The sequence below is a fragment of the Brachyhypopomus gauderio genome, chromosome 19, assembly GCF_052324685.1.
Source record: "Brachyhypopomus gauderio isolate BG-103 chromosome 19, BGAUD_0.2, whole genome shotgun sequence".
NCBI classification, from domain to species: Eukaryota; Metazoa; Chordata; class Actinopteri; order Gymnotiformes; family Hypopomidae; genus Brachyhypopomus; species Brachyhypopomus gauderio.
The window spans coordinates 7433840-7450772 of record NC_135229.1 but is presented as its reverse complement, the minus strand read 5'-3'; the positions used below and the strand labels follow the sequence as shown (position 1 = coordinate 7450772).

Sequence of the window (16933 nt, the reverse complement as noted above, 5' to 3'; positions counted from 1 at the left end):
GAATATTTTATTTTTCGTGTAAAATATAAATAAATAAATCGAAGTACAAATAAATAAATAAACTGGGAAAAGAAGCATGGAAGAAGGTGCCTCATTAAATCGGTTGAAGTGCTAATGGGTTTGTAATGGGATTGAAAACAAATTCTCCTTAGCATAAATTATTTCTGAATGGTGGCTCGGGGTCATTTGCGGTCAGCCTGCATCGCTGGTCCTTACTTATTTCCCAGACAGATATTTAATTCCCACCTAATCTAAAACAAAAATCACCAGCCGCCTAACTATATTAAGCTATTATAAAACTAAGGTCAGCATTCGTTAGGAGACTTTCGGATCCCTGTATTCTATTACAAACATATTACAACATATGGTGCGAGACCTCTGTCAGCAATCTGAGGTGAACGGCAGTTACACCTGAAAACAGGAAAACTGCCGGATTTTATTTATTTATTAATCTGACACAAAGACACTCTCTAGTATATATATATAACATGCTTTCAGGACAGTTTGGAAAGTCTCCCGGCCAGCGAAAAACTCTCACCGTTGCCCCTACAGTATCACTGCAGGATTATCAATGGCTTAAAAACTAATGGTTGTTCTCAAGGTCCCATTTTTCAAGCTGACACAGTCAGGTGAAGAGGCGCTCTCTCGAGACCTTCCCTAGTGCTCTTACTGGGCCAAGGTGGCCCGGCCCTGTGCTCCAGTAAAGAACGCAGCGTAAAATGTCTCCACACCACTCTGCCCTGCTCCAGGCCCTGGTGAGATGGTTTGAGGGTTGTATGGAGTTGCAAACAGCTCATGCACAGCGCTGACGTGCAAGCACGGGTGTCTTCGGATGGCGTGTACGTTCCCCGCCAGCGTGGTGGGAGCGTAAAACGCCCTCGTCGGAATATGACCTGCTTACCCAGAATGTTGTTTCCCTTCTGAGTAATTGCCACATGTGTCCCAGAGGAACAACACAGCAATGTCTTATTTATGGCAAGCTGTGACACTATAGAAATGCATTCTCTTATTTTCATACTTCAGTGCAGGCATGTATGCATAGCTCTCTGTGTGTGTGTGTGTGTGTGTGTGTGTGTGTGTGTTTGTGTGTGTGCTTTAGAGCAATTTCTGGGTAATGTTTTAAGGTGAGGTTTAATTAGCTTATATATATATATATATATATATATACACACATAATATGAAGTCAGATGCCTTTTCAGGTCAGATCCTCTATTCCACAGCCAAGTCCCTTTCCTGCACAGGTCTTCCTGCCTGGTAAATGGTGCTGCTGTGTGAAGCTGTGTCCTTGATCTCTGTGGGAGCTGTGGAATGTTTGCACAGCCTGATGGGGAATGACGCATTCCACGTTTGGGGGACTTCGGCCATCTCGGATGCACGACCGTCGTCCGATGACGTGTGCGCTGTGCCTTTCGATGATGTTCAAGGATCCGTGAGGGCACGAGGGGGGTTTAGACACAACTCCTGCCTCCGTCAGCATCCACCAGCACCCTGTCACTGTGTGTTAGATAAGCATAGCCAGGGGGTGAAGTCCAGGTGAGCGATCACTGCTCCACGTGGACAGGCACCGCTCATGTGATGGTGATTAAGGCTGGCATTTCCAGTTAAGCTGCTGGACCCAGAACAAGATCCACGATGATTTGTGCTTTCAGTGCGAAACCCGTGCTGAAGATCATTTTTGCCTAAGGCCGATTTGATTGAACTTCACTGAAGGAATTTCTATTACTAAGCTGTTGCTGGGCATTCTAGACCTTCAGTCTTAGCAGCTTCATTAGCCATTTCAGTACTTGGCATTGCTAAGTCTCAAATAAAGGGGAAAAAAACTCACATTATGGCTGTGGGCAGATTTTGGGAGGTAAACTATGGCTGGGGTTTTGCTGGTATCTAGGGTAGGGTGTTGAGGAGTAGTGGGAAAGGTATTACGATTGGTAGGGTGGAGGGCAGTGTGTGGGTGGGGTGTGTTTCATAATGGTGGGTTTTATGCTTTGCTTGGTGTGTTGGGTAATGGTTTTGGTAGGGCACTTAGTGTGTTGGGTAAAGTGTTGGGTAGTAGGCCTAGCGTGGAGGGCAGCGTAGAAGCTAAAACAGCCGGAGTTGTGTAAAAAGAAGCAGCAGTGTCATCCAATAAATGAGGACTTTAAAAGTTTTCAGTGGTAAGAGGACAAGTCTCCGCCCCCAACCACCACTCCCTCCCCCCCTTATTAGTCATAATGGGTTCATTTGCATATAACCTTTAGCCTACTTGCGATATGGGGAAAGGGCTGCAATCTTCACGTTCTTTGCATGAGGAAGCAAGGCGATAAAAGAGAGGAAAGGGCGTAGTAGACGAGGTGTATAGCAGACACGGGAGTGAGTCAGGGAGTTCCAGAGACGCTGGGGAGGGCGGCCACAGCCCTTCAACCCGCACACAGGGCCAGCTAGCTGCCTCATTTACTTTGAGGAAATGGGAGGATCACAAAAGCGGACACCCAGGCTTCCTCCCTCCCCATTATCTGGATCTCTTTATGTACTGCTTCAATCGTCTTTTTCTAATGAATGCGTTACGACCAAGCACAGTTACGCATGGTGAATAATGAGTGGTGGGTTAGATGGATTCCACTTGCGGTCGTCGGGGAGCCACGCGATCGTCTCCGCTACGCGACGCGGCACGCAGCGGGAATAATTCTGCCGCACGTCGGGAAAGGCGCATTGCAAAAACAAGTCGACCATGCCGTCTGTTCCAGACAAAACCTCCCGCGCAGAGCGGACGTTAAAAGGACATTACACCGCCGTTAATGCATAATGTAGAGTGCTTTCAATTAGGTCACCGCATCATGAAATATTCAGCCATCGACAATACGCACTAAGCCAATAGAGATTCAGCAGTGCACACCCAAATATTGATTCACCTTTCAGAGCCGTAGTATGAATCTATGATCAATAGTGTTGGAAGAAGCACCCTAAACCTGAACACACAGCTCGGTTCTAAGTGGAACGTGATATTAGAGGAATATCCAGAAAAACATGCAAAGTGCTTTTGGCTCTCAGATTTAAGTCCTCAGTGAAATCTGAGTGTGTTTAAACACTAAATGGCAAGAGCCCTGTGGCCCTAGTTGTGTTTTAAATAGAGGCTCAATGGCACCCCATGCATCTCTGGCCCTAAACTGCTTTCTTCCCCCTAATTACACCCTCAGAAGCCTCCAGGAAGAAATTATTTATATATTACACCAGCTGAGTCCATAAATAAAACATGAAGACCCCCAGATCAAAAGCATTTATCCTTTTTAGAGAGAGGGGAGGTGGAGAGGAGAGAGAGAGGTAGGACTGATATCTGAGCTATACAAATAATCTTCACATCACATAGCCGTCGCAACGATGTATGATTGACTGGGATTTTATTCAACCACTAGTGAGAGAATGAGATGACCACAAAAACAAGGATATAGGAAGGACAGAGAGGTGGAGAGAGAAAGAGAGAAAATGGGAAAAAGAGAAGTAGAGAGCAATATGAAGAGTGATAAGGAGTTGAGAATGAGTAAGCAGTACCATTAGTCAATCCCAGAAACTGAAATGGGAGAATTGGGCAGCAATATGAGTGAACAGCGTAGCTGAGAGCTGCCACCTCCTCCCAGACCATGATGACCGCAGGCTGGCATTCTGACTAAAGACATGGCATCACATTCATACTCGCCCCTCTAAAATTAGTAATAGTAAAGATATCATCATCAAGAGAAGACTAACTCCACTGTTGTTGCTTTTTTAAACGTTCTGATCTGGAGGTCCTTGAGTTTTCCCCATGAAATCAAGCACAGAATACAACAGAGCGCGTACATGGTGCTCACACACATAGCCAATTTAATATTTCATACTGTAAAATTCAAATAGTTCCTGTGAATCCACACAGTTTCATTCCAGTCCAGTAAAGGTGACCAGTGTTTGGTGTATAGGGGAGTTTGTGATAGCTAAACACACATCAGCAGTATTTTCTGAGGTGTCTGTAAAGTCGATGCATACATTAGCAGTAGGTGGCATATTGGGATAGTCTGATGGTAATACATATATCAGCAGCGTGTGGCGTACCAGGGTGCTTGTAATGGTGACACATCACTGTGTGGCGTACCAGGGTGTTTGTAATGGTGATCTGGGGGAGTTCAGCATGGCTATGCCAAGAATTTGTTCACAGTAGTTACGATCTGCGAGTGTTTAATTGCTCCCCGGGCTGCTGATTGGGTCCTGGATGAGCTGGTAAGCAGGCCCAGCAGAACCAGAGAAAACATAGCCACGAAACAAATAGGCCTACAGTTCCTTCCTCAACATCCAACTTTGACACTTACAGGTCACTGAATTGAAGGGCAGTATTCCAACATATTCTCTCTCTCTCTCTCTCTCTCTCTCTCTCTCTCTCTAAAACGTAACCAAACAAGGCTACTTTACCATTATGAACCATTAAAACTCATCTGTTTACATTTTGTGATCTGAGCAAAAAAAACATGTTCAAAGACGACTCTGATTCTGTATGGTTTGAGGAGGAGCGAAAGTAGAAATTCACAATGGCATCAGCGTTTGATTCCTAGTGTCAGTGATGACACTCAAAACATTTTTTTAAAAGCCAGACCCAGATCTGGATTTAAATGCCATGTAACAAGCGACATGTTTAAATACTGCCGGAAATTCCAGAGCGCTTTTACTTCTTATTACAACAGTGGTGTCGGCCAAAAACCACCGGCAGTCTACAAGGTGCATCTCTGGAGAAGGTGCACTTAATAAAAGTGCCCACTGAGTGCACTTTCTGTGTTATGGACCGGAACCAAGAACAATCTGGACCACTGTGGTGCCAAGTAAACCTGACAGGAGTGGCCCATGGAGCACAGCAGGATTAGAAACAGCTGAAAGTAGACATGTTCTCACCCTGCTTCAGAGTTTCAGTACATCCATACTTGAAATAATTTATTTTGGGGTTTTTTTGTATCCTGTAAACGTTGTGCTGTCTGGTCTGTGAGGACGGAAGAAGCTTTATGAGAAGCTTCAGGTTCTGCTTGAGTGGGAGCCACATTCATCATCGAAGTGGTTTGATATTAAACCAACATCTAAAGGGGGGGATGTGTACGAATGTATATGTAGACGACTTCAGTCTACTGCAGCGCACATATAAAAGTTCCCTATCTAGAAAACAGTTCATCATCCATCACATTCAGCAACATCCACTTGCTGTAGAGGTGCCATAAACTTTAGAAAGGTCACATGACAGAGTAGGAAACTCAGCAATTAAACCCATGGAATGGATATAAAGGCAGAAAAAAAGCGGGGAAAAGACAATATTAAAACCTGTTCAAACCTGGCAAGTTTACAGGTCTCCATGTTTGGGAGTAACTACGCACACAGGACTCGTCGAAGAAGACAACAGAAGCTGTTGAAACTGGTGTAAACCACTGTTGTTTTTGAAAGTTAGAAACAGTCCAAAATTGTGTTATTAAACATTTAGATGTCAGCACCACTGCAAGTTTCAAACTAAAAATGACTCTCTTCAGACATACACAACTACACTGCTATGTAAAGAAAATAATAAATCTTTCTGAAGGACATTTAAATCCATGGTCACCTAACTGTGACGGTCGTGGACGGACCGCACATTTCCTCCATCTTTTCCCTTTTCATTTCACACACACACACACACACACACACACGTATACGCACATGCTCATACGTTTGCTCACATGCTGACGTTGGCGTTCAGTTCCCCAAAGGCGCTGGATGGAAGTGCTGCTCAGAAACGCTATGAGCTAATCGGCAACCGAGAGACTTTTGTCCCGCTATGGACTGCGGCAGAACGAACGAAATATTTAAAATGAAAAGAGGACGCTAGACAAATTGTTTCCAATGCTTGTCTTTTATTGTGCTTACAAAGGTATTGGTGTTTCTTTTAAGTACAAAAAGAGAAAATAACAAGAGTTCATACCACTGTTTGTTCTTCAAGGGCGACGGACTTGCGGGCGGCAAAAAGGGGTCGGCGAGGAACAAAGGCCTGTTTATTTGTTCCGGCCGGAAACGGTCCAGTTCAGCTTGCCGAAATGTCAGGGGGTTGACGGAGATGGGTTGTGGCTGAATGGTCGTTTCTTAAATGTTGGCTGCAATGTTAGATTTGGATTTTCATTCATGTAAATTGTGTTGTAAATTGTGTGTAATGTTTTACTGATGCATCAGAGTATGTCTAATGTATGTTTGGTCAGGTGAATGTTAAGTGTTCCCCTATTGTGTAGGAATGGTGCTGGCCACCTTCTTTATATGTGTAGTCTGAGTCCTATGTAGAAAGAAAGCATTTGATCTTGTATAGGGAGCGCCCCTCTTTTTGAATTCTGCTGCCATAGTGGTTTCTGACTCTTGGAGAGAGACTCAGCAAGTTGAGATTTTTGAATAGTGTGTTTCTTTTGAGATGTTGATGCTTGATTATTGTTATTGTTATTTTTGAGTAATTATTTGCACAAATATTCACTTTCTAAAGAAAAATAATAAAAAGAAGAGAAAAGAGAATTTTTGCTTGGACTTTGTGCTCCCTCTGCTATCTTGGCCTGATCCACTTTGCATTTTTTGCAAGTGCTCGTCCAATCCTTCACAGCTGGTGTCAGAAGTGGGATCAAGGCTATAGAGGGTAGCAGTTTTTTTTTTTGTTAGTTCATTTTGTCTTTTTCACTACCCTGGATTGCTGTGGCTTCTCAAAGTGCATGAGATGGGTCCCAAGAAATGCAGCGCTAATCAATCTAGCCGAGCCAACCAATTAGAAGGTGCCACCGGTGGGGAGGATGATAGTGGTGCTGACCCAGAATTAGCTGCGGTGGCTGAAGACTTGTCAATGCAGGAGCTTCGTGATATGTTTCGAGCACTGATGGCAAGGCAGGAGGCACGTGAGGACCAGCTTGAGCAAGAAGCGGTACGACAGGAGGGTCGATGGAAGTCCATACAACACCAGTTCAATATGCTGCAAAGAGAGGTCCATACCCGAACAACTCCTGAGCCAGACCCTGTCATCACTATACCCATAAGTGGCGCTAGTGCCGATCCGGCGGCTCCCTCACTGTCTGCGGTGCCATCTCGTCCAGCTTCAATTGCGCCACCCCGTCCGAACAACCAGGGGCGGACAGTTTTAGAGAGAGAACCTAAGTTGCAGTGCTTAGGTGAGCATGATGACATCGAACATTTTTTAGTTACCTTTGAAAGAGTAGCGGTGGCGTGTCAGTGGCCGACCGTGGACTGGGCAGTCAGGTTAGCGCCCCTCCTGATGGGCAAAGCTAGGGCAGCGTACGTTGCCATGGACAGCGCTGAAGCCCTGGATTATGAGAAAATGAAGGACGCCATAATGGCCAAGTTCAACATTAATAGGGAGACTTATCGGCTTAGCTTCAGGAACACCGAGGTAAAAGGAGAAGAATCACCTAGGGAGTTGTATGTCCGCCTGCGGGACCTTTATCAGAGGTGGGTCCAGCCGCAGAAGAGAACCAAGGAGGAGATCGGGGAAATGATCGTCATGGAACAGTTCTTTCGCTTGCTGTCACCAGACCTCCGGGTGTGGATTAAGGAACGCGACCCCAAGTCAGCGTTAGAGGCTGCGTCCTTGGCAGATGTCTTTGTAGCAGCCCGACGAAAGAATGAGCCATGGACCTATGCCCAATGGAGAGTAAGCAAAGACCCTAGCAGACCCCGCCATCAGTTCCCGCCACCAAAGAACAGCACGCTGCTAAAAGCCGGCATTAGCAACAGCACGTCTGTAGGTGGTAAGAATGGCCCCCCTAAGTTTACCTCTGCTTTTAGGGCTAGCCCTACACCTAGACCTAGTAGCCCTAGAGTACCAGTGTGCTTTCATTGTGGGGAGGAAGGGCATATTAAACCTAAATGTCCCAATAATCCTGCCAACCAGTCCAATATATGTACAGTATCAAGGGATAGCGCTCCTTTAAAATCAGAAGCTCTTAGTTTGCGTACTGTAATATTAAATGGGCGGGAGGTTGAGGCATTGGCAGACACGGGCAGTATGCAGTCTTTAGTCAGGGCAGATGTTGTTCCGGTACATCTCTATGATTATTCGGTAATGACAAATCTTAAGTGTGTGCATGGAGATGAGAAGGCGTACCCCACTGCCAGCGTGCATGTGAAGGTGTCAGGTCAGGTTTTTTCGCTGGAGGTTGGGATAGTGGATAACTTACCATACCCCATGATTTTGGGTCAAGATTTTCCGCTTTTGTGCCAGCTTGTTGCTGGTGTTAATGAGTGTAACGTGGCTGTCACCCGTGCTATGGCTAAGAGTAGAGAGGAAGAAGCTCCACTTTCGGCCTTGCCGTTTTTCAATGCAGACATTGAGGCTCGGCCGGGTAAGTCCAGAAAGTCAAAGAAACAGAGGAGGCGAGAGAAGTTGCAATTTGGCGGTGTTGGGGAGCAGGAGGATTCTTGTCTTGCTTTGGAAGGTGTACCGGTAGAGATTCCCCAAGGTATGGCGTTAATGCAGCAGCAAGACCTTGATATCGGCCTTTTGTATCGGCAGGCCCAGGGCAACGTTGATGCGGGTGAGGTGTCAGGGCAGGATTTTGTTATTAAGGATGGAGTATTGTACAAAAGTGAAGGAGCTAGTTCTAGGATGGTGGTCCCCTTAAAGGCTCGAAAGATAGTTCTTGAGTTGGGCCATTCCATACCCTGGGCAGGCCATTTGGGCAAACATAAGACTGTGGGCAGGATCATACGGTACTTTTACTGGCCGAACATGGCAAAAGACATCGCTGAGTTTTGTAAGACGTGTCCAGAATGTCAGAAGACTGCTAACAGGTCCCCTCCTAAGGTCCCCTTAGAACCGCTTCCGGTTGTGGGTACTCCCTTTGAGCAGTTGGGTATGGATGTTGTAGGCCCCCTTGAGCGTAGCAAGTCTGGAAATAGGTTTATGCTTGTGATTACGGATTATGCTACAAGATATCCTGAGGTGTTTGCTCTTAAAGCAGTCAAGGCTAGGACTGTTGCCATGTGTTTGATCCAGTTGTTCTCGCGCGTCGGGTTCCCCAAAGCTATAATAACGGATCAGGGGTCAAATTTTATGTCAAAACTCCTCAAGCAGGTGTATGGGTTGTTAGGTATTAAGAGGTTACGCACCACGCCTTATCATCCGCAGACGGATGGCCTGACTGAACGTTTCAATCAAACTCTCAAGCAGATGCTGCGCAAGTTTGTGGATGAGTCAGGCACGGATTGGGACAGTTGGCTTCCTTACCTCCTCTTTGCCTATCGCGAGGTGCCACAGGCCTCAACGGGATTTTCACCGTTCGAGTTGCTTTATGGACGTGAAGTGCGGGGCCCTCTGGCACTGTTGAAGGAGACTTGGATGAGTGAGGAGGACCCACCTGTGCAGAACACCCTCACGTATGTGTTACAGATGCGTGAGCGGCTGAAGAACATGGCCGAATTGGCGCGGCAGAATCTGGAGCAAGCCCAGCAGCGACAGAAGTTCTACTACGACCACAAGGCTCATGCTCGCAGTTTCAAGGTCGGGGACAAAGTGCTGGTGATGTTGCCAAGCGACACCAGTAAGCTGTTAGCCAAATGGCAAGGCCCTTTTGAGGTGACCCGGAAACTGGGGTCGACTACTTATGAAGTCAGTGGGCCGGGTTCGAAGCGTTCCAGACGAGTGCTGCACATCAACCATCTGAAGGAGTGGAGGGAACGGCCAGGTACGAGTGTGGAGGCGCTGCTGATCCGGCGGGTGCAGGAAGAGGATGAGGTTGAGGAGCAGTACCTACCTTCACCAACAGAGGGCACCCTTGACCTTAACCATCTCTTCCCTGAACAGCAGGCGGCCATCAGGCACCTATGTACACCCACCCTGTTCAAGGAGCAGCCCGGACACACTCAGCTCGTCAGTCATCATGTTACCCTGTGTGAGGGGGCGGCTCCTCGCCGCATGAGTTACAGGATACCGGAACGACTTCTGGTCGGGCTGCGGAAGGAAACTGACCAGATGCTGGCCCTGGGGATCATAGAACCATCACATAGTGAGTGGTGTAGTCCGATAGTCCTAGTTCCGAAGAAGGATGGTAGTCTTCGGTTCTGTGTTGATTTTAGATATTTAAATTCAGTGTCAAAGTTTGATTCCTATCCTACTCCTAGAATAGATGATATAATTGATTCCCTTGGTTCAGCAAGATGGGTGACAACATTAGATTTGGCAAAGGGATACTGGCAAGTCCCATTGAGTGACTCGACCAGAGAACTCACTGCGTTCCGTACCCCTTGGGGCTTGTTCCAGTTTTCAGTTATGCCGTTTGGGCTCCATGGCGCCGCTGCAACCTTTCAAAGACTGATGAATCAGGTGCTGGAGGGTACGCAGGGGTACGCGGCTGCTTATCTTGATGATGTAATCGTGTACAGTGCGTCTTGGGGGGACCATCTGCAACACTTGAGTGAAGTCTTCAAGAGGATTGAGAGGGCAGGCCTTACTATCAACCCGGCTAAGTGTACCATCGCTGAGAAGGAGGCGGAGTACCTGGGGTATGTTATTGGGGGTGGAGTGGTCAGGCCGCAGGTTCAGAAGTTGGAGGCTATCCAGCAGTGTCCTTTACCCCAGACTAAGACCCAGGTACGGTCTTTTCTAGGCATGGCTGGCTGGTACAGGAGGTTTGTGCCAAACTTCGCTGATAGGGCAGCCACCCTTATAGACTTGACCCGGAAAAGTTCCCCAGTGCATGTTCAGTGGACTGAGCCAGCTAAGAAGGCTTTTGAGGACATTCGGAGCGCCCTTTGTAATGAACCTGTTTTGTATTGTCCTAACTTTGGAAAGACATTTGTTTTGCAGACAGATGCTTCCGATACAGGTTTGGGGGCGGTGCTCCTGCAAGGTGACCCAGGCGAGAGACATCCAGTGGCGTACATCAGCCGGAAGCTCTACCCGAGGGAGGTGCGGTACTCAACCATCGAAAAGGAGTGCCTTGCGGTGAAGTGGGCCCTCGACGCCTTCAGGTACTACCTCCTCGGCCGTGAGTTCCGGTTGGAGACGGACCACCGGCCCTTGCAGTGGATGGACCGCATGCGTGACTCCAATGCGAGAATTACCAGGTGGTACTTGGCCATGCAGCCGTTCCGATTCACCGTCCACCATATTCCTGGGAGGGATAACGCCATTGCTGATTTCCTCTCCCGCCTGCCGACGTGAGACAAGAGGTGGGGGGGTGTGTGACGGTCGTGGACGGACCGCACATTTCCTCCATCTTTTCCCTTTTCATTTCACACACACACACACACACACACACACGTATACGCACATGCTCATACGTTTGCTCACATGCTGACGTTGGCGTTCAGTTCCCCAAAGGCGCTGGATGGAAGTGCTGCTCAGAAACGCTATGAGCTAATCGGCAACCGAGAGACTTTTGTCCCGCTATGGACTGCGGCAGAACGAACGAAATATTTAAAATGAAAAGAGGACGCTAGACAAATTGTTTCCAATGCTTGTCTTTTATTGTGCTTACAAAGGTATTGGTGTTTCTTTTAAGTACAAAAAGAGAAAATAACAAGAGTTCATACCACTGTTTGTTCTTCAAGGGCGACGGACTTGCGGGCGGCAAAAAGGGGTCGGCGAGGAACAAAGGCCTGTTTATTTGTTCCGGCCGGAAACGGTCCAGTTCAGCTTGCCGAAATGTCAGGGGGTTGACGGAGATGGGTTGTGGCTGAATGGTCGTTTCTTAAATGTTGGCTGCAATGTTAGATTTGGATTTTCATTCATGTAAATTGTGTTGTAAATTGTGTGTAATGTTTTACTGATGCATCAGAGTATGTCTAATGTATGTTTGGTCAGGTGAATGTTAAGTGTTCCCCTATTGTGTAGGAATGGTGCTGGCCACCTTCTTTATATGTGTAGTCTGAGTCCTATGTAGAAAGAAAGCATTTGATCTTGTATAGGGAGCGCCCCTCTTTTTGAATTCTGCTGCCATAGTGGTTTCTGACTCTTGGAGAGAGACTCAGCAAGTTGAGATTTTTGAATAGTGTGTTTCTTTTGAGATGTTGATGCTTGATTATTGTTATTGTTATTTTTGAGTAATTATTTGCACAAATATTCACTTTCTAAAGAAAAATAATAAAAAGAAGAGAAAAGAGAATTTTTGCTTGGACTTTGTGCTCCCTCTGCTATCTTGGCCTGATCCACTTTGCATTTTTTGCAAGTGCTCGTCCAATCCTTCACACTAACCAAAAATAAATAAATCCATTATGGATAACAAAAAAATTCCATTACTTCCATAATGAAAACCTTTTTTGTTTTAAATACTAAAATAGATTTTTTTATACTGAATTCAAATATGTTTTGAAAATTTTTGTTCAAAACATCACGTTTTTTGACAAGGCAATTAGGATTTACATTAAATATACATTACATATTCACAAACCAAACTCTTAATATATATTTATGTACAAACGTTCTTCTAAAATGTACAAAGTATGATTTTGCCTGTATTTGGGCTTTGGGGCATCCCATAGTCCACAGAGAAGATCCACTTTCCCTGGTATTACGCCACTCCCACAGAGTCAAGCCAGAAACGAGGTACAGGTTGCCACCAATCCACCCATACCCCCCCCCCCCCCCCCCCCCTTTGCTGACAGAGTTGTGCACCGCATGGCAATCACAAATTCCACGGATGCTTTTCATGGTGTCGCTGTGAAGTGAACGCGGCGTGAATCACCGAGACCCCCCACAACGCTGCGCTCACGGGGCAGCAACAGGCTCCATGCTGCATGTCTAAGCCATGACTCAGTGACCCAAGTCTGGGTGACTCACAGCTTCCTGAGTTTACACAAACTTCCACATACAAGTGATGACTTTGAAGAGGATGTAAGCTAAAGTGGATGTAGTCAGCACTACCAATTTAGTTCTAGATTTCCTGTGCTTGGATCGCTCCTCTGATAGAGCGCTAAAGAGATGAGTCATATTGTAGTTTGTGTCATAGACATGTTAGGAGCTAAAGGATTTTTATCTATGGGAAAAAATGAATGGCATTTTTGAAATCATACCCTGTGATAAATAAAAATGTTCAAAAACCAATACATTTTGTCCTCCAAAATATCATTGGATCCAGAGGTGTCAATTCCAGGTTCAGAAAGTAAAAGTCCTCACCAGGATTTTGCTCAGGCTTCCTGGATTGTGTTGATTCCACTAATTTTACCTGGATTGCACTAATTAGAAAATCTAGCAAGCTTGAGCAAAATCCTGGTGAGGACTTTTACTTTCTGAACCTGGAATTGACACCTCTGATTGGATCTTAGGAATTATGAGCTTCAGCTAGAATACGTGCTTTAGATTCCTTAACAAACATCATCGTTCATAGTTCATATGATCCAGTGGCATTTAAAATCATATGTATTTAGGACAAAACTATCAAGTCCGGGATGTTTTTAATTACCACACATCACAACAGAGGTGATTTACATGATTGTCATTGTCATCAAACCCTTTAGACTCAGATGACCTTATATGGGTGTAAGAGCTGACAGTGATTGGTAATCAAGTCTGTTTTACTCATTTTGGCTTGGTTGTACCAATCACTTGTGACATAAACCAGTAACAATGTTTAGAAATAAATGAGAAGAAACTTAAGAAATACACTATACTGCCAAAAGGATTCGCTCACCCATCCAAATTATCACAGTCTTCCATGGCAAGAGGTGTATAAAATTAAGCACCTAGGCATGCAGACTCTTTTTACAAACATTTGTGAAAGAATGGGTCGCTCTCAGGTGTTCAGTAAATTCCAGTGTGGAACTGTGATAGGATGCCACCTGTGCAACAAATCCAGTCGTGAGATTTTCTTGCTCCTAAATATTCCACAGTGAACTGTCAGCTGTATTATAAGAAAATGAAAGTGTTTGGGAATGACAGCAACTCAGCCATGATGTGGTAGGACACGTAAACTGATGGAGCGGGGTCAGTGGATGCTGAAGCGTATAGTGCGAAGAGGTCACCAACTTTCTGCAGAGTCAATCACTACAGACATCCAAACTTCATGTGGCCTTCAGATTAGCTCAAGAACAGTGCACAGAGAGCTTCATGGAATGGGTTTCCATGGTCGAGCAGCTGCATCCAAGCCATACATCACCAAGTGCAATGCAAAGCATCGGATGCAGTGGTATAAAACACGCAGCCATTGGACTCTAGAGCAGTGGAGGTGCTTCTCTATCTGGCAATCTGATGGATGAGTCTGGGTTTGGTGGTTGCCAGGAGAACGGTACTTGTCTGACTGCACTGGACCAAGTGTAAAGTTTGGTGGGGGGGGGGGGGGGGGGCGGGGGGATTATGGTGTGGGGTTGTTTTTTAGGATCTGGGCTTGGCCCCTTGGTTCCAGTGAAAGAAACTCTGAATGCTTCAGCATACCAAGACATTTTGGACAATTCCATGCTCCCATGACTGTGCACCAGTCCACAAAGCAAAGTCCATAAAGACATGGAATGTAGAGTCTGGTGTAGATGAACTTGACTGGCCTGCACAGAGTCCTGACCTCAACCTGATTGAACACCTTTGTGGTGAATTAGAGCAGAGTGTAACTATAGTGTATAGTGTAACTGGTGTAAAACTGGTGATCCAAGAATACAATTTTTTTACTTTTCCTATCAGAACCCAGAATTTTCACTTCACACAGTCTCCGTTTGTCTTCTTTCTAAAGTCCCTTTGCTTGTATAACTTCACACATCATAAAACATTTGAATCAACATTTAAAACAACTGTTATCCAGACATCTTTATTTAAAGAAAACATATCTCTGCAATAACAACAAAAAAGAAAACAGTTAACCATGTTTCTTTAGCTCCTCTTCCACCAGTGGGTTTCTTATGGGATCCTGAGAGAAACTACCCATATACAGACTCCAGCATGAACATATCAGACCCAAACGAATGGGGAGTGTCCAGGAACGCCAGCGTCCTTGGTCTTGAAAGCCCCAGCGCGGGTCCGGCATGTTCGGGGTCTCTGAGGTAGCGCTAATGCTAAGTGCTAAAAGCTCTGGAAGTAAAGACGCAGTGCGGAATCAGAGGTCAGACAGGCAGATGATGTCACCTGCACTGACAGAAGGTGTTGAGAAAGGACGAAGAAAATAAAAACGCCAGTTCAGATCTTTTCCCCCCTCAGCTCAAGTCCCCTGAATAGAAGGGAGGATTGTCCAGTGAAGAGAAGGAGTTTAGAATGATTTACAGGCGGAGAGAAGGAGGCCTGAGGCAGGAGGTGACAATTCCACAGACGGAGAAAGAGAGAGAGAGAGAAAAAGTGACGAGAAAGAGGGAAAAACGTCTCACTCTGGTGGGGTGACTGTGAGGCCAGTGATGGTGGGTCATTATTAATGATTAAGACTTATTACATCTAAGACTTATAAAGTCCAATCTGCCTCGCCTCCCCTTCTCATCACAATGGCCCGCCACAGCAGACTCGCGAGCCAAAGCACCTCTTAGGAGTCGTGGTTGGCCCACGGAGGTCGACCCCCTTCTCAACTCCGACAGCCCTCAGCCAGAGGTCACGCTCACGCAGACACCGGTGGAGCAGGCGGTGGTGAAGATCCCTCCCTCCAACGCTCACGCTTCCTCCACTACATAGGTGGAGGGGAACCACCCCACCTGTAGTTCAAACACAACAAGAGATCATATCGGACCCAAGCACGTCCATAAACATTATATTGGTTCAATAGCACCAGACACAAAGCATGAGTAGGTTTATCGTCATCATCTTCAATTTTTATTAGCGAGTCGTTTTCATTTAGCTAGTCGTGTCTGTTGTATAAACGTTTATTCCTGTGCTTTTTCTTTATTATGGTTAGAGAGCATATTGTGGTTATATGCCACTGGTCTTTAAAAGACAGATGTCATTTTCAAACGAAGGCAAGCTTACTCCGTGAAGGCATACACTGCCCTGAGCATGTCAGAGATCCTGTGTCAGGACAAAGAATCATCTATAATCTATGTAACACACGACCCCTTCATCTACATGAAGCACAGAATACTTCATCCCATAACATCCATGACTATCGACCATAAAAATATAGTGAATGACCGTAATGAAGATGGAGCAGCGTATGTGGTGTAAGATGGAGCAGCGTATGTGGTGTAAGATGGAGCAGCGTATGTGGTGTAAGATGGAGCAGCGTATGTGGTGTAAGATGGAGCAGCGTATGTGGTGTAAGATGGAGCAGCGTATGTGGTGTAAGATGGAGCAGCGTATGTGGTGTAAGATGGAGCAGCGTATGTGGTGTAAGATGGAGCAGCGTATGTGGATGGTGGGTGTAGCGAGGACCCTCACCCTGCCGCCCAACTCCCCGTGCCACCAGCCGTCCGCACACTTGGCGTGGACGTTCACCAGGTCGCCCACCTGCAGCACGAGCTCCTGCGGGTCCCTGGAGCAGAAGTCGTAGCGGACCAGCGCCACGGTGCCGGCCCGGCGGGGGCAGGATCCTGGAGAGAGGCGAAGAGGAGAGTCGGGTCACGGCGGGAACACAACAGAAGAGCAGAACAGGGGAGGGAGATGGACCAGACACTTATGTTCTGGGGGACCGTACACCTTTGAGCACCGCAACACAGTACAGGAATGTTAATGCGGAGACGAGGGGAACGACCTCATCTGGGACGCTCCAGCATGCGTGCACACACACGCGTTAAAGGAATAATCTGGCTAATCAGGCTAATGCTAATGCTAGCTGTGTCTAACTAGCATTTTGGACGCGGTTACGGACAAATCTGATGCTGTTCATAGACGCTGTTCAGGACCCACAGTGTCTTTGGGTGCTATGGGCTACGGCAGGACAAGAGAGATAAAGGACTGTGGCCTTGTGCATCATACAACAGAGAGGGTGAGTTGACTAATCACCACCAGCTTTTTCAGTGGTCACTACAGTCTTTCATCACTTTCTTTAGGTTCTTGGCGGTGTGTGTGTGTGTGTGGGGCTGGGGGGCATTTGAGACTTTG

General features: G+C 46.4%; 1 protein-coding gene across 1 annotated transcript in view; it reads right to left on the bottom strand.

The window, feature by feature from the left end:
* Positions 1 to 14707: 14707 nt before the first annotated feature.
* The window catches only part of vav3b (vav 3 guanine nucleotide exchange factor b), a 35281-nt gene continuing 33055 nt past the window's right edge, over positions 14708 to 16933 (bottom strand). Inside the window, exons 26-27 of the mRNA XM_076982282.1 lie at positions 16271 to 16422; positions 14708 to 15591 (exon numbers count right to left, since the gene is read on the bottom strand). Coding sequence (XP_076838397.1) covers positions 15550 to 15591; positions 16271 to 16422 — 194 coding nt within the window. The 3' untranslated portion in view covers positions 14708 to 15549. The remainder of the gene's footprint in view (positions 15592 to 16270; positions 16423 to 16933) is intronic.